General features: G+C 34.3%; 3 protein-coding genes and 1 pseudogene across 5 annotated transcripts; 2 read left to right on the top strand and 2 right to left on the bottom strand.

Annotated features, from left to right (window-relative positions):
* Positions 1–1,291: 1,291 nt before the first annotated feature.
* On the top strand, positions 1,292–5,017 carry LOC104709743 (uncharacterized protein At4g04980-like). Its single transcript, XM_087460660.1, has 8 exons — positions 1,292–1,623; positions 1,828–2,211; positions 2,315–2,410; positions 2,556–2,679; positions 2,763–3,900; positions 3,975–4,140; positions 4,220–4,537; positions 4,614–5,017. Exons 1-8 carry the CDS (start codon positions 1,558–1,560, stop codon positions 4,833–4,835), a joined length of 2,514 nt encoding a protein of 837 aa, XP_087316786.1. The 5' UTR covers positions 1,292–1,557; the 3' UTR covers positions 4,836–5,017.
* Positions 4,937–5,572, bottom strand: LOC104707670 (uncharacterized). Its single transcript, XM_010424066.2, is given in 3 exon segments — positions 4,937–5,214; positions 5,216–5,285; positions 5,391–5,572. Coding segments are annotated over 3 exon segments (345 nt in total). The 5' UTR covers positions 5,539–5,572; the 3' UTR covers positions 4,937–5,087.
* A 168-nt stretch (positions 5,573–5,740) lies between these two features.
* LOC104707669 (heat shock 70 kDa protein BIP2 pseudogene) lies at positions 5,741–9,258 on the top strand (annotated as a pseudogene). Its single transcript, XR_015564548.1, has 5 exons — positions 5,741–6,020; positions 6,681–6,757; positions 6,976–7,506; positions 7,859–8,649; positions 8,728–9,258. The product of XR_015564548.1 is annotated as a heat shock 70 kDa protein BIP2 pseudogene (transcript).
* Positions 9,259–9,555: 297 nt separating this feature from the next.
* LOC104707667 (uncharacterized) lies at positions 9,556–12,559 on the bottom strand. 2 transcript variants are annotated; one of them, XM_087463217.1, is made up of 7 exons: positions 12,377–12,559; positions 11,516–11,980; positions 11,228–11,344; positions 10,716–11,146; positions 9,995–10,630; positions 9,878–9,924; positions 9,556–9,772 (listed from the first exon to the last, which is right to left on the bottom strand). In XM_087463217.1, the coding sequence occupies exons 1-5, from the start codon at positions 12,480–12,482 to the stop codon at positions 10,418–10,420; spliced, it is 1,332 nt and encodes a 443-aa protein (XP_087319343.1). In that variant the 5' UTR covers positions 12,483–12,559; the 3' UTR covers positions 9,556–9,772; positions 9,878–9,924; positions 9,995–10,417. The 2 variants fall into 2 exon arrangements, with proteins under 2 accessions (XP_087319343.1, XP_010422367.2); XM_010424065.3 differs by having other exon boundaries at positions 10,017–10,630.
* Positions 12,560–16,705: the final 4,146 nt, after the last annotated feature.

The raw sequence follows: 16,705 nt of genomic DNA, 5'->3' as shown, positions 1-16,705 counted from the left end.
ACATGCATGCACCAATTGGTATATAGGGCTATATGATGAGTTTTTCAATGATATCCTTCTTCAACTACAGTATAAGAAGTTAAAAACAAACTCTTCTAATTTCTCTACTCAATGCATCATGCATGCATGCGAATATGAAATGCATACAAAAGTTGTTTAGCTCATCGATTAAGATGTGTGTTCTGTTTTGACTGTTTCCATAATTGGGCAGAAAGTGTAGTTACGTTTATAATATGGAGTTTGGTGTGGAAAATTCGAATCAATACAGGCTAATTTCATTTTAAAAAATTTCTCATATGGAAAATGATGGTGTATGAAGTTTCGAGGCTCTTACCTGTAGAGAATGTAGATTGGGGTTTCATCACCTAAAAGATCTCAGTGGGTTACACACACATCATCTTGAGTCATTATGACGCTGACCAGTCAAAATTCATGTCGAGTGACAAAAGAATTTGCATTGCTATATAATTCGAATCTTGACTTATAAATTTTCATGTTGAAGGTCAAAACTCAAAATTTAAAATATTCGAGTCTACGACACTCGTTTTGAGTAATGTTTACAATTCTTAGCAAGAATAAGTTTTAACAATTTGCTGTCTAATTGTCTAATTTCTGAATTCCTTCAATTGACATTTTTTTTGTTTTTGTTTTTGTCATTAGAGCTTTGGATGAATTTATATTTATGTAATTATGGTCCGTCAGATAATGCCCTGCCACGGAAGAGCAGAAGATGCATCATGCATGGACTGTAATAAGACGTGAGCAGTTTATTATATATAGCTCGTCATAACGATTACTAATTTACTACAGAGTACTTGTATATACTTACATAACATTTATCTATATTTTGTGACCCAATTTTATTTTGGGTTAATACTACTGAGCTACCTTGTCATATTTAATAAGGGTCTATGACTCAATCCACACCACACACATGAATCGGTTGCTTCTTTGTCAAGAAACTGATTTAGGTTTATGCAGATTAACTCTTCGATCCTCTGTTTTTCTACTTGTAAAGTCGATTTGAATGATAACTTGACTTAGTAAATCGAATTTAAGAAAAAAGCGTTCTTAGCTAAACAAATCTAATATAAGGACTCTAAAAATATTTTCAACCGTTGTAAAAAAAGTCCTTACGAAACATAAGAATAACAGCTAAAGTCCAACGTAATATAGCATAACCTTCAGGAGAATTTTAAGTGTTTTAATAGAATTAACAGCAGTGATAATAATAGTCAAAGATTTCAATCATTCGAAAGTTTCTAATAATAAACCAAAAGGGTTAGAGATCGAGATAGAGAGAGAGAGAGACAGATATGGATACAATCTTTCTAGGATTTTTCAGACTGATTTTGTTTCCGAGTTTTTCTTCCACTGTTTTTTTTTTTTTTTAAAGGGTTGAAAGAACAAAAAAAACACATTTCTTTCTTTCTTTCTTTCTCCTGAAAAAATATTCATTAAGAAAGAGAATCCTATCTCTTTCCAATGGATTCTACTGATTCAATCCTTTTTCTTAGTTGAGAAATCGATTTTCTTTTGTCGATTTCACAACTCGCAATGTCAAGCGGGAGGCTTTGCGGCTTCACGCCGATAACCTTCTGTCGAAAGATCACAAAGTTGCAGGTTTTGTTTTCTGTCTTTAATATAAACATCATTTGTTCCTTTTTTACGTTTACTTTGTGTTTGTATGTTACTCTCTTATTTTATTAAAACTTTTAAAAGCAGTTCATATTTTTATAAATTAGATTTTTTTAAACTGACTTTTACATGTATTTTTGTGTTAATTTGCCTCAAATATGTTAAAGCTTTACAATGTTGTTTTTATAGGTCGCTCGAGGGCTAGCTCTAAAAAGGCTTATCAAAGGAAAACACGAATTTAGACGTGCAGCAACATCAAAGAACAATGTTGATCAGAAAAACAAAAATAAAGAGATCAAACGCACAGCTTCACAAATATCTTCTGTTGTAGAAGCTTCTCCAAAGAGTTTGCATTCTACAAAACATGTTTCTACTCCCCGTGGCGCCGCATCTCCTATGTCGGTAAAGAATGCAAAGAATCAAGTGAATACACCGAAAAATAACACTTCGGATGGTTCTTCGCCGAAATGTATGGCAAATTTCATCTTGATGGTGGAACTAAGGAAGAACATCTTTGCTTTTAGAGATATGATTGATTTACCTTCTCTTGATGGTTCTCTATCTGTCACCGAGGTCAGTAGCCACAAATAAATCATTTCTTTTAACAAATTAGTGTCCAGTTTATTATATGATAAAACCTTCATGTCTTTGTATATTTGTTTTTGAGTGTTTATAGATTATAACACAAACAATGAAGGATTTACAAAAGCTTTCTCCTGAGATTGTAACCATTAATCAATCTTTTGTAATGGAAGGAGCTGACATGGATAAGGTATACACATATATGATTTAAACAGATTTTGAGTTACTTGAAAAACATTCCAACAACAAAATAAAATAATAATAACAATTTCTTGAGTTAGTGTCATTTGTTTACTTGATGAGTCTTGTTAATCCCAGAAATGTCCCAAAAACAGATGTTGATTTTCTTCTACGAAGATCTCAGAGCTATTGGGGATTCTTGGATTATGGATACTGACTGGATCTATCGATCCAAGTACAAAAACAGTGGAGTTGGCAAGAATAAGTCTGATCGTCTAGGTTTGTTTACTAAAACACTTTATTTAGTTGAGAGTTTTGGTGTAAACATATAGACTAAGTTATTTTTTTTAATGTATGCACAGTGGAGCATGTATTAGCAGCTCTTGATGGACTAATCAAGACGACAAGAGAAAGGTTCGGTATGATGGATCATGAATCTGAAGGAAGAAAGAATTTTACACCAAAGGGTGTTTCATCAGAAGCAAGAAGAAGCTTTACAAGATCTGCTTCTTATTCAGAAAGTAACAACTCTTTTTACCCATCCCCATTAACACCAAGATCAGTACTTCCGGGGACAATGCTAATGTCTAGTAACTCAACATCTCCAAGTCTTTGGAACTTGAGAGCTCAAGCTTTGGATAGGTTAAGCCCTGTTGATTTGAAGCGGTTTGTGCAGATCTTGTCACAAAGAGACTCAGAGAGTGTTAATGATATGAAGATTAGTATCGAAGAAGAAAACGAAGAGAGCGATACATCATTAGCAGAAAAGGAAGAGGAGGAAGAAGAAGATAATGATTCCTCTGTTTTCGAAACAGAGAAGCATGATATTGAAACAGAGGATCATAGGGAAGGTTCTGGAACAGAGCATGAGACTGAAGCAGAGCATGAGATTGAAGAACAGAATCACATCGATGGTTCTGACACAGAGCCTGAGATTGAAACAGAGCATCATCTTGTAGGTTTTGAAACAGAGGACCATAGTGAAACCACAACTTCAGAGAGTAACTCAATAGACTATTCTCAAAAAGAAGAAGAATCAGTACCTCGATCGCCTCCACCTCCGCCACTTCCATCACCGCAATCGCCGTCACCAATAGCCTCAATGTTAAACAACAAATCCACTCTTATCTCGCAACCACCACCCCCACCTCCATCACCACAGTCTGAACTCAAAGCTCCGGCTCCTCCACCACCACCACCTACGTCAAAATCATCTGAAAGTGGAGCTTTTTGTCAATTTCCGAGACAACAATCAATGCCGGCACCTCCAGCACCACCAGGTAGCGTAAGATCTTTGCGTGCTAAGAAAGCAACTAGCAAATTGAGAAGATCAGCACAAATAGCAAATCTCTATTGGGTTCTCAAAGGGAAGCTAGAAGGCCGAGGCGTTGAAGGGAAAACAGGAAAAGCAAGTAAAGGGCAAAAGAATGTTCCAGAGAAATCTCCTGTTAAAGGTGCAAGATCAGGAATGGCTGATGCACTTGCAGAGATGACAAAGAGGTAAAATGACTTGCGTCACATGTCATATCTATGTTATGTTTTGAGTTTAACTAACTCATTCATTTGTGTCACAGGTCAAGTTATTTCCAGCAAATCGAAGAAGATGTTCAGAAATACGCTAAATCAATCGAAGAACTGAAATCTTCAATACAAAGTTTCCAGACAAAAGACATGAAAGAATTGCTTGAATTTCATAGCAAAGTGGAATCTGTTCTTGAGAAACTAACTGATGAAACTCAAGTATGTTTTCTCCTTGTGTTTTTTTTTGAATCGGCTCGCCATTTCTAGCTGAGATGTAAATTTTGGTTTGGTAATTTAGGTTCTCGCGAGGTTTGAAGGTTTCCCTGAAAAGAAACTAGAAGCAATAAGAACAGCAGGTGCCTTGTACAAGAAGTTAGATGGGATTTTAGTTGAGCTCAAGAATTGGAAAATTGAACCTCCATTAAACGATCTTCTAGACAAGATAGAACGTTACTTCAACAAATTTAAAGGAGAGATTGAAACGGTTGAGCGAACAAAAGACGAAGACGCTAAAATGTTTCAGAGATACAACATTAACATCGATTTCGAAGTTCTTGTTCAAGTCAAAGAAACTATGGTTGATGTTTCATCAAATTGCATGGAGTTAGCACTAAAGGTATATATAATTATATATACATAAATCAAGAAATTGATTCTTTGACGATGATTGATTGACTCTTTATGAATTCTAGGAGAGGAGAGAAGCAAACGAGGAAGCGAAGAACAGTGAAGAAAGCAAGATGAATAATATGAAGGCAGAGAGAGCTAAGAGGATGTGGAGGGCATTTCAGTTTGCTTTCAAAGTTTATACATTTGCAGGAGGTCACGATGAACGAGCAGATTGTTTAACAAGACAACTTGCACATGAGATTCAGACAGATCCTGATCAAACTGATTCATCGAACATGTCCTGAAATCAAAAGAAAAAAAAAAGCTTCATCATTTGTTTTACTCTTTGAAACCAAGAAGAGATTGATGCGTGAAGATGATTACAATTGTACATTTTTGTGTGTCTCTAGTTTTGATTTGGACCAATGCAAAGAGACAGGAATCAGATTTTTTCATTACATATATATACATATAATTACATGACAAAGAAGCAATCAAGCAAAGATCTTAAGAAACGAAAGAAGTCAACGTAGAGGTCATCATAGAGAAGAAAAGTTTCAAAAGAATCCACCAAAATCAACGACATACTCTTCTTCATGAACATTATCTTCCATGATCTTGTCGTTAACTCTATGATCCTCTCTTTCTGTATCTTATTCGGTCATATCAATGTCTTCTTCTTTTTTCTTGTAGAGGTTCTTGAGAGAAGGCTATTCTCTTTACTTCTCTTTCATCATCTTTCTTAATAATCGTATCTGTCAATATCAAAAATCATTGTGATCGATCTTATTAGAGTCAGTTTTTAGTAGACGAAACACAACGCTAAACTTGAGTATGAGTTTTGTAATAGAACAACTTACTTATCTTTCTCTTGCCTAAAGAAGTTTCTTCTTCATCTTCTCCGGATTGAAAAATATTTTGCACTTCTGGGATCTCTTCTTTGTTTACATCGATAGGAGAAGAGCTTGAGAGTTCATAGGAAAACATAATGATCTTGTCTTTTGACATTTCGAGACGAACATATCTCTTTACACAAAAAAAACAAAATCCTAGTGGATAATGATGTCCTATAACGAACTCTGGTTATGAAGTGAATTATTTAAAAGACTTTCAAATTACTAGAATATCCCCGGTGTAGCTCAATTCAATGTGTGATGGACCTTGATGGTTATATATAGCAAATAGTACTAATCTTGTCAACGTTTCCAAACCACTTTGCCTTTGTTCTAAGAGACGTGTCAGCATTGTATTGGTCCAACAAAAAAATATAAAAGGGGAAAACAAATTATTTGGATCCCATATCATTTCTTTCCTTCTCTCTATTTCTCTCGCGACTGCGAAAAAACGAAGATTTGTATTTGGAATCGAAGGGTGTGGAGGAATAGGAGATTGCGGTCGGAGGAGATGCTCATCATCGTGAATTGATGACTCAGCCGTGTCCCATCGCGATAGATTAAATAGGAAGAGCTTGAATCAATTGGAATCCCAAGGTAAGGGTTCTTTGATGTTTGTTGTTTGAATCAATTAGGGTTCTTTGAATTTGGACCGAAAATCTGTAAGATCTCTCAGACACTTTCTCCTCTCCCGTCTTTTTCGATCGGATTTGAATCGATCACGTTGAGGTTTTTTAAATTGTACCTTGAATTCACGTGCGTGTAATACATCTCGTCGGAGATTCAGGAATCAAACATGGGTTCCCTCTTACTTGGCAGATTTTTTGATATCTTTAATTTGATTTCTTAATATCCTAAGGTATGAATTGGTCGTGTGTCTTGTGTAGATTTGATTGCTGCATCAATGTTAGTTCCCAGGATTCAACTGAACGTAAAATCTCTTCTGAAGATGATTGAATATTTGAACTCTCTTACTCTTGGAATTGAGAATTGTAAAACGGGAAACACTTAATAATGGGTTTCAAATTCTTTGAATTGGGTTGCTTGACGTGGTGATTTCTTCAAGGTAGCTTGGTTGATGTTAGAAATAGTACTATAATGGTTTTGTTTCTTGTGCTCTAAAGATTTTATGGATGTGTTCAAGCTTTGTAATTCATAGTCTGTCTTCTTTGTTTCTTGACTATTTTTGCTTTGAACTCTCGTTCTGTCAACATGTAATGGAGTAAAAATATCTCATCTAAATTTCTCTGATAACAGGATACATCTTACCTTGGTCATTGCCATTCCCCAAAACGAAGCTGAATCTCCCTTTTGAGATTACTACATCCCACAATGTATTAATGTTTTTTATGTTTACAAATTAATTAGACTCGAACACGTTACATCAAAGGCTCTTAAAGGGCGAACATAACCACTATACCACCACAACATTTCTTGAAATGATGCCCTCTCAATGATTAATGGCGTGTAAAGTCCTCGCTTTACTCGCTTCTCTGTCGATTTTTTTTTTTTTTTTTTTGGATTTTAATTTCTCTGTCGAATTATGAACCAGCCATGGTTTCTTGGAGAAAAGGTGGAAGCTTTGATTCTGAAGGAACTGCATAAAGTTTGGAGCTTTGTCAAAGAAACATAATAAGAAGGAAGCTTCGAGCTAAATTAAGAAAGTTCTAAATTTTTGTCAAAAAAGCTTAAGTTTTACCAAATAAAGGTGACACCCTGTCCCTATGAAGCTCGGAAGACGGAGGCATCGCGAACGGGAGGATAGAGAAGAATCGGGACTAGTAGAAAGTTGGAGGATGTTGCGAGATCTGCAATTAAAAGCAAAGGAAGAAGAAGATCGTTTGTTGTAAATTGTAATCACAGGAACGGTTAGATCCAAGAGACTGAAGGGAGAACACTAGGTCATTGATGTTGTTAAGAATCTGTGGTTTATAAAGTAGCATGAGGATGGTGTTTGGTCACGGTTAAAGATGGATTCAGGGTTCATGAGAGGCATGAGACAACTTTCTCTGGCTTAATTCTATGAAATGGGAATCGGTTCAAATCTTGAAAGACAAATTGTTTGATTCCCTGCCAGTACAAGGTATTTTTGCGATTATCTGTACAGTTGTTTCTGTTTGTTCTTGATCTGCATAGTAAGAGGATTCTGAGTCCTGATAGGACACACGTTTGTATGTTGACCTCTAAGAGGATTCTGAGTCCTGAGGATTATTGCAAGTTTTAGTACCGGGTTTCTCAGTTGTTGTTTTTTGCTTGGGTTAATCTGGTTTATAAGGTTGGATACAGTGAAGGTTCAAGACTGTTAGATTGATGGTTGTTGTAAGTTCATAGATTCTTGGAAATAGGGGACGCGCTAATAGTTAAGAAATCTATGAGCTGATGGGTGTATTGGTATATCAGCTAAGGGTTAAGATTCAAAGAAAATTGAGTTGCAGGTGAAGCATTCAGAGACGTGATCCATCATGTTTACAGTTGGAGACAAGACAGGTTGTGGGCAGTGTGGAATTTAAGATTGGTTAAGATTTGTGGTTTTGGTTGCAGGATCAGTCTCAGTCTCGATGTTAAAGGTTAGATTCTTGTGAGTCAAATAAACTCATGTTTTAATAATCAAGGCAGATCATTAATGGAGCTTGTAGCAGCAAAGATAATATCCATATAAACTGGATTAAGGCTTCTTTGTGTTTGTTCCTGGTTATTTTGAGGTGCTTGTGTGCTGGAACAGTTGGACTTATGTTGGAACAACAAGCAAGTGTTTTCTCAATGATGGACAGACAGTCATAGGCTCATTAAGTAGGGAAGAACTAAAGTGACATCAGAGTCAATACGGAGGCTTTTGACGCATTTGATACATGTGTGAATAACATGATTAAGATCCGAGATAAGATTTTGTAAGTGGCTGACTTAAAACTCAAGGTTTAGAGTTTCAAGGCCATGGATGATGCTAGTCTACAGAAGAGCCAGATCGATGAGATTGTCCTTGTTGGTGGAAGCACCAGGATCCCAAAGGTTCAGCAACTATTGAAGGACTTCTTTGGAGGTAAAGAGCCAAACAAGGGTGTGAACCCAACCCGGACGAGGGGCTGTTGCTTATGGTGCTTCTGTTCTGTTCAGGGTGGTATTTTGAGCAGAGAAGGCGGTGATGAGACCAAATATATTCTTCTTCTCGATGTGGCACCACTCACACTGGGTATTGGGACTGTTGGTTATTCCAACCAAGAATTCTCAGGTTTGGTCTCTCTTCTGTTAACTGTAAAATCTGGCTCATTTGAACTTCAAAATAATCATCATTCTTCTTTTTTGACAGGGGAACCCCTCAAACTAGACGCGGTAAATCAGAGAAGATTACAATCACAAACGAGAAGGGTCGTCTGAGCCAAGAAGAGATTGACCGGATGGTGAAGGAGGCAAAGGAGTTTGCTGAGGAAGACAAGAAGGTGAAGGAGAGAATCGACACCAGGAATGCCCTGGAGACATACGTGTACAACATGAAGAGCCAAGTGAGCGACAAGGACAAGCTTGCAGGCAAATTGGAAGGGGATGAGAAGGAGAAGATCGAAGCAGCAAACCAAAGAGGCCTTGGAGTGGCTGGATGAGAATCAAAACTCAGAGAAAGAAGAGTACGATGAGAAGCTCAAGGAGGTAGAAGCAGTGTGTAACCCCCAATCATCACTGCAGATATCCGGCGGAGCACCAGGTGCTGGAGGAGAATCAGCGACTGAGGAGGAAGATGAGTCTCACTACGAGTTCTAGATGTCTAATTCTTTGTTTTTATTGTTGAGTTGTTAAACCAATAGAGACAAGTTTTGAGGATGAAATTAAAGAAGTTTTTAGGAAACAGAAGAGATTTAAGTAACGTCCCTTTACTTGTCTCCCTGTTCCTCTGATACCTTTCTGACTTTCTTCATAGCAAATACTTTTTTTTTTCCTGGCAACAAAATATGATTGCTAAAGGTACAATTATATTGTATTGGTCACAACTGTTCAACCATTGACATATCTTGATTTTTTTTGTATGGCCCCTTTGTGGTCTAGATCAGTAAAAAGTGAACTTTGTGCACTAGAGTTCTAGCACAATCTGGTTATCCCTAAGCTAATCACCAATTGATACCTCATGTCTTCTATGCTCTAACTGTGATCGAAAGCAGGGATCATTGTAATTGATTGTTATGAGCTCATGGATCGGTGTTCATAGTAATTGGTTTACAATAAGGAAAGAGATTACAGAGTAGATCAGAGATAGGAGAACTTAAAAAGAGTATTATTACAAAACAAACGACAAACAAGCTACCGAACAATGACCTGCGTAATAGATGTGTTCTGCTATCCTCTCAGAAGAACTTGAGCACCTCCTGACAAAGTTGATCAGAAAATTTCAGTTGCACATTTATGGGTTTTCTGTTTATTTCTTCCATGTCTAATTAAATTGCAATCTACACTATCATAACTTAAAATACCTGACATAATGCAATTTTATCCATTCTTATAATCACCAGACGATTCCCTGCAATAATTTATACTATCAAAATTGTGATAAACAAATCAACAACATTATCATTGAGTTTGATAAATACCTCGACTTAGTTGGATAAGTACCTCTACAGAAAACGTCGACGTCTATGCTGCAAGAAGAATTTGGACCAATACGATGCACGGATCATACCAACGAGGAGTTTTAGATGCATTGCTATGAATGATATCCCGGTGAAGAGAGCCAAACACACTAAAGTGCCAGCCCTCCAAGCAATCTTTGAATGGTGCATAACTATCACGGCGCCACAAAAGGCTACGACCATTGCTACTATAGATACGAACAGCATGAGAAGTCCCAACATCAGGCTCGAAGGAAGCATCGTCCGGAATTCGTTAGAAAAATTCCTGGATGTCAATATTGACATGAAGAGTATAATGGCCAGTGATGAGCAGATGAATGCCACAGTAGCTGCACCGTAAAATGTCTGAAACCATTTGCTGCCCGCAAAAACGGGATATGCATCTTAGTTGAATCCACCAGGGACAGATATAGAAGTAGCAAATACCAAAGTAGCAATCAGAGTTGCAACGATCATGCACGTAGTTGATGCCCCTTTTAGCCACTTCTCTCCTTCTTTCCGCAGAGCCTGATGCTCCTCTGTGAATATGACATCTGGTGTATTATGCTCACTAGTATTGCTTTCTATGCATCTAGGGGGTACCATATTTTTCACGGCCTTAAACACACACACACAAAAGCTGTTTTCAGAGAGTCTAATTAGAAAGAAGGGAAAAAAACTGAGGAATGAAGAATTAAAATACCTCAAACCAAAGCAGCTCGCGCTGCATCTGAAAAGCTGCTCCGGATACTACTTGAAGCCGATCATATGGAGGTAGCCTTGCCGTAAGATGCAATATGTTGCAACCTGTGTTATCAATTAAGTCTAGAATTCTACTCTTTGCAGGACCTAGGTCGAAGATCAAACCAAATACGCCCTCATGACGGTTTTCCGCAGCTACGTGGAATATGCTTTGGTTCTTCTCATTAACAAACCAAATGAGATCTGGGAACTTGGAGATGATAATGGCTAGAAACTCTGCGTTCCCAACACTTGCAGCGTCAAAAAGCATATTTTTTGGCTGTGTAAATGAAGTGAAGGTGCCATGTTGATTCACAAAATGGTTCCATAGATTTTCTATCAGTTCCCGAGCTGAGGATGACATTCTTTCTCCACGGAAGAAATTGGACAACACTAGAAAAGGGAGTTTGATTTAAAGTAGTAAAGAAGAAGAAAAAAACTGACGACAGAGATTGTATGGATCAATCAACTTACTGCGGTTAGGCGAGAGAGCATAAGGCTTTAAAGCCATCAAGTGCAAAGCTGTATAGCCGTTGGAATCTTGAGAGGCAGCTACTGTGCTCGTTCTATCCAACAGCCTCACAGCAAAATCTGAACATAAATGTGGATCATTATTAATTATGCATGAAGAGTAATCAAAAGCAACTAATATATAGAGAAGTGAAGCTGATAGCTATATATAGAGTGTTTAAGCCAAATGCTGATTGCTATATATAGAGTAATAGATTGGACCATAATGAAAAAAGAAGAGGATTTACGTACCAAAGAAATCTGAATATATGAGATTATGAAAGAGCTTTGTCAACATCTCATTGTTAATGATATTGAAGTTTGTTCTCTCGAAGAGAAGTGAAGCTGTCTCCTTGTGCCCAAGCATGATTGCAATCAACAGTGGAAGGTCTCCCTCATTTCCAGGTATCTGTGCAAGACTAGGGTTCCTGTCAATCATCATCTCAACAATCTCTGTAGCCCCTGACTGAGCTGCAGAATAGAGTGCTGTGAAACCGAATCTGTTTCGAAGAGCCAAATCATTATTCTGCAGCTTCTTCAAAAGTTCTCTGACAAATGCTACTTGATTCATTGAAGATGCTACATGCAGAGGAGTATCAAAATCAATAGTAATGGCTGTGCGAACTATCTCGTTGCAACCATTAATTATTGTGCTGGCTGCGTTCCAATCCCCTCTCATTGCAGCGCGACTCATTGGAGCACATGTATAGAGAAACTCTGTCAAATTCACAAGTAAATGAAGTTACATTATTAGAGATAAATTTGTCGAAACTCTTTCCTAATCTGTCAAAATTGAACAAGCTTAGATAAAAAACACCCTAGACATATACTATTGTTAACATTATCAGTGCCTAGTGTAACTAAATAGGTCATAAGGTTCGACAATTGATTGATATATGGTCGGTTCCACATATATAGTTTGAAAGAGCTTTAAGATCTAATCGAATATTAAAAGCCATATATTCAATCGATGATCAGTATCTAAGCAAACTTGAAAACTAAACTGCTATCATCGTAACCATTTAATCGATTTGTAAAACAGTATCAAGCAAACTTGAAATGCTATCATCCTAACCTAATCTGTCACAAAGCTTGGATTGGTACACTATGTACCTTCGTTATCGGGGTATAAGCTACGACTACGAGCTGTTCGAGTTTCGTCAGGTACTCTAGACTCTATCTCTGGGTTCGCCGATGTAGAAGCAGAGAGATTCGCCATGGTTTCCGTCGCGCCGTCAGCGCAAATGTAGGGTCGTCTGTCAGCGAAAATTTAGGGTCCGTACGTGTTGACAAAATCTAAAGGGTCGCAATCATTGGTAATCATTTTAATGGGCTCAAAGATTCAGGTGCCCACCAATATAGTGTGTTTTTATCCAAAAAAAGAAAGATTCAGTAGGCCCCCAGGATTTGTATTTTATCCCACATTGATAAATTACTAACGCCCACTTAATTTATTTTTTTCCCTATGTGTAAGGGTCGGGGTTTTTTCAAATTTTTAATGTTAAATACTCCTTATGTTTTGCATCATTTTAGAGATTATTTTTTTCCATTTTGTGTGTCTTTCTATATTCTTAATGCATTATTTTATATTTCTAATACATCTTTTATATTATATTTCTTAGTTTTTTTAACAAAAAAAAAATATATCTTATATAATACGAGAAGGTTTTCTCCTAACTTTGCATAACAAAACGACATTTGGCAGCATATATTTCCGACACCTGTCCTCACTTCTCAATTATTAAAACTTTTCAATTTATTTTTCTCAAAATTATATATATTATTTTTCATCTTCACTAAATATAAATGATATTTCTGTATTAAAAAATATATTAACAATTATACAATATCCTTTTAGTAATTATATATAGAAAGGTTTTCTCCTAACTTTGCATAACAAGACGACATTTGGCAGCATATATTTCCGACACCTGTCCTCAGTTCTCAATTATTAAAACTTTTCAATTTATTTTTCTCAAAATTATATACATTATTTTTCATATTCACTAAATATAAATGATATTTCTGTATTAAAAAATATATAACAATTATACAATATCCTTTTAGTAATTATATATAGATATCATTTATCAATATTTTATATAATTACCATAACATTATAATTTTGCAAATAAGAAATAATTAAATAGTAATATTATAATTTTGGACAAAATAAATTTCCAATAATTAAAGATTCAAATATTAATATCATAATTTTGGAAAATATAATGTGATGGTTATTAATTTCTTTACTAATTCAAGCCATAAAAATATTATAATGTTATAATAATTATTTGTTGACAAAAAAATTACAATATTTGTTTCACAGTTTTTATGCCAAAAGATCAAATCAATTTATTCAAAAATAATTTCAATATATAAAACAATATGATATTTTATTTTTCTTTAATAGTAATCATTAACACAATTTATTGCATATTAATTCTTTAAAATGCAACTCCCATGATGTTTGAAAATTTTTAGAAATACATCTTTCATCATATGAATACATTTATATGTATTAATTGCAATACAATTTGTGTGTTTACAAAAAAGAAGAAGAAAAAAAGAACACATACAAAACATATATATGGTATATTTATTATTTGAAATGTAGTCATAACTCTCATGATGTTTGACAAAAAAAAAAAAAAACTGAACAACCTCTCTTACTACTACAAATTTATCTATAAATAGTTAGAAAAAGTTTTCATCAAACATCATATTCTACATCTCACATAATTTTCAAAATTTTGTAATATTTAACTCTTTTTTTTTTGTCATATTTAACTTTTTCCTTTATGTGATATTTGTAGGTTTTGAAATAAATAAATTGAGTCAACATTTTGGAGCATATATAGAAGTGAACATGTGAAATGTCGTTATTAATTAGAAAGAGTTAGATGAAGAAGGCCTTAGGAACATAACATATTCTCACTTGTAAATGTTGTTTCGAATGTCTATTTTGTATATCAATATTGTAATTTGTTTTTCTTTTGATCCATTTGATATTTAGATCATAATTCATAAACCCTAATAGATTTTATATCTAAGTCACAATATTTATGCTACTTATTACTCATGCTATATTTTATACAAGTATGTTTGATGTATTACCATGAAAATGAGTTTAAACAAATATTAACTGTTTTGAATACTATTACCTTGAATTTGTTCCTTAACGTTACAACTGTGTTTGTATGTATTTATTTACTTTCTTTCCGAGAACCATTTCCATGGTCCTTTATTTTATTTATAGGTTATGACTTTTGATGAGAAATATTTTGCGATGGTTTAGGGTTTAGGAACGAGAAAGATTTGGACGTCTAGGTGATATATATCTCATGATATGGGTTTCCAAAGCCATGTGATTCTTCCAAATTTAGTTTTTATTTTCTTACAAAATTTAGTCTTAATTATTTTCTTAAAATATAATTTCTTTCCACAACATTATTGTTTGGGTTATACTATGTAATTTCTTATTTTCTCCTCTCATATGTTCCATTATTTTTCATAGCCTTTATTGTTGATGATGTGATGATAGTGTTTACCCGCAAGCAGAGCAAGACAATAGGATTTGACCATGTGTGCAAGTTTCATCAATATGCATTTAGCAAGACTCACCTCTAACACGTGTTTATCAAGTCTAAATATCCAAAGATCATTCTAAGCTAATTCCAATTGCATTCTAGAGAGAGATACGGAGGGAAAGAGAGAGACAAACAATGTCTTGGAGAAGTAGGAAGATTTGAGTTATCTCTTCTTCCATCCATCACATGATTTTAGAAACAAAAACATAGAAGAAAAGTTAAGATTATCTGGTGAACAATTATTTTATGTTTTCTTAAGTTATACAGTTAACACTAAAAAAGTAACTCGATAATACAATGGTATGTTTTTACTCTTTTCCGTTGGTCATTTTGAGTATAATACAACATATATATATATATATATATATATATATATTATTTTTAAACAGAAAACTATAACACAAAAATAAATTTTTATTTGATACATCAATATATACTAATAACATTGATTTACTCAATTCTAAACTAAATTGAATTTAGTATGTTCAATATATATAAAGTATGTGATAAAAATATAAAAATATCTAACAGAGAACTTTCTTTCCCAAATGCAATTAATCAAGAAACAATAAAAATTCTACTTCTAGAACACAAATGCATTTGAAGTCATTTGTATAATTCATTAAGATTAAAATATTATATTGCTAAAACATTCAAATTATAATAATAAAACCTTTTAAGCATGTGTGAAGCAGGCTGGTAATCTATAAATATTAAAATTATTTATGCTACCTTTTTTTTTTGTCAACCAAACATTATTTATGCTACCTTTAGTTATCTAATTAATGAAATTAATTACACAGAGAATGAAGAAAGAACATGAGTTTCGGCTCAAGAAGAGGTTATTCGAAAAATTCAAACTATTGTCTCGTCCTTCTTGGAGGAGTCTGGTTTTAGAAGATATTGATGTTTTATAGATTATGGTGAAAGTAGACAAACTAACACATAATGTCCATGCTCAGCCGCATTTTATTTTATATGTAATCAATGTTCTTTTTCCCAACGTAAAAAATGTTTGTACATCTTGATTGTGCATCAAAACATGAAGATTTCTATATATTATGGAATACAAACTAAATATTTTAAAGTAACCTTTCATATTAACAAAAAAATTCAGTTTAATCATTAATGCTTAACTAATCAATAGTCATTCATTTTAAGGGACTGGGAATACTTATTTAAAAACAAAACAAATAACAAACATAAGATAATTTATGATTTATTTATCAAAACACAAAATATAAAGTTTTAAATATTTTAATAAATCTAAAATATGTTAAAATTATTATAAAGTTATCTCGCGCATCGTGCGAGTCTACTTCTAGTATTATATATTTCATAGTTTTACCCTTAATCTATGACTAAATTAATCCATTAAACATTTCTTAAATAAAGGCATATATGTATATTTTATTGTTTTCTTAATTTATGTGAAATGAGTCAAAATGACACTTTTTGTACAACAGAGGAAGTAGTATGTGGAGAAAAGATCCCACATCTGAAAGATATGAAGGGACTTGAGTAATATATAAAGGGTTAGGGCCTCTACACTCATTGCCAATTGGTTTTGAGTTAGAAGCCAATAACAAACCCTAATTTTACATAGTATATTACTTTACTAGATAACGAGGAAGGGTTCCTCGCTACAACGTGGGGGATTATTTTCGGTTAATTGATATGTTAAACATTACATGGTGTGATATTTTGATCCTAACTAATCATATTGTATTTTATGTGGGAAAATTTAGTAGTGTTATGATTTTGTAGGAAATAGTAGGAACAATTCAAATGTAGTAATTGGTAATGTAATATGCTTTTTATGCTTTGTCTTCATTCGCATAGTTCCGACAAT

Source organism: Camelina sativa, chromosome 8 (genome assembly GCF_030686135.1).
Source record: "Camelina sativa cultivar CO46 ecotype springtype chromosome 8, ASM3068613v1".
In the NCBI taxonomy this organism is placed as follows: domain Eukaryota; kingdom Viridiplantae; phylum Streptophyta; class Magnoliopsida; order Brassicales; family Brassicaceae; genus Camelina; species Camelina sativa.
The sequence above is the reverse complement of the archived record's forward strand: the minus strand, read 5'-3'. Positions and strand labels throughout refer to the sequence as shown.

Coding starts and splice junctions, on each gene's coding strand:
- LOC104709743 (XM_087460660.1), top strand. CDS start 1,558: ATGTCAAGCGGGAGGCTTTGCGGCTTCACGCCGATAACCTTCTGTCGA. Junction 1,624..1,827: donor GAAAGATCACAAAGTTGCAG/GTTTTGTTTTCT, acceptor TTGTTTTTATAG/GTCGCTCGAGGGCTAGCTCT. Junction 4,538..4,613: donor GCATGGAGTTAGCACTAAAG/GTATATATAATT, acceptor TATGAATTCTAG/GAGAGGAGAGAAGCAAACGA.
- LOC104707667 (XM_087463217.1), bottom strand. CDS start 12,482: ATGGCGAATCTCTCTGCTTCTACATCGGCGAACCCAGAGATAGAGTCT. Junction 11,345..11,515: donor CATATATTCAGATTTCTTTG/GTACGTAAATCC, acceptor ATTTATGTTCAG/ATTTTGCTGTGAGGCTGTTG. Junction 11,147..11,227: donor TGCTCTCTCGCCTAACCGCA/GTAAGTTGATTG, acceptor TCCCTTTTCTAG/TGTTGTCCAATTTCTTCCGT.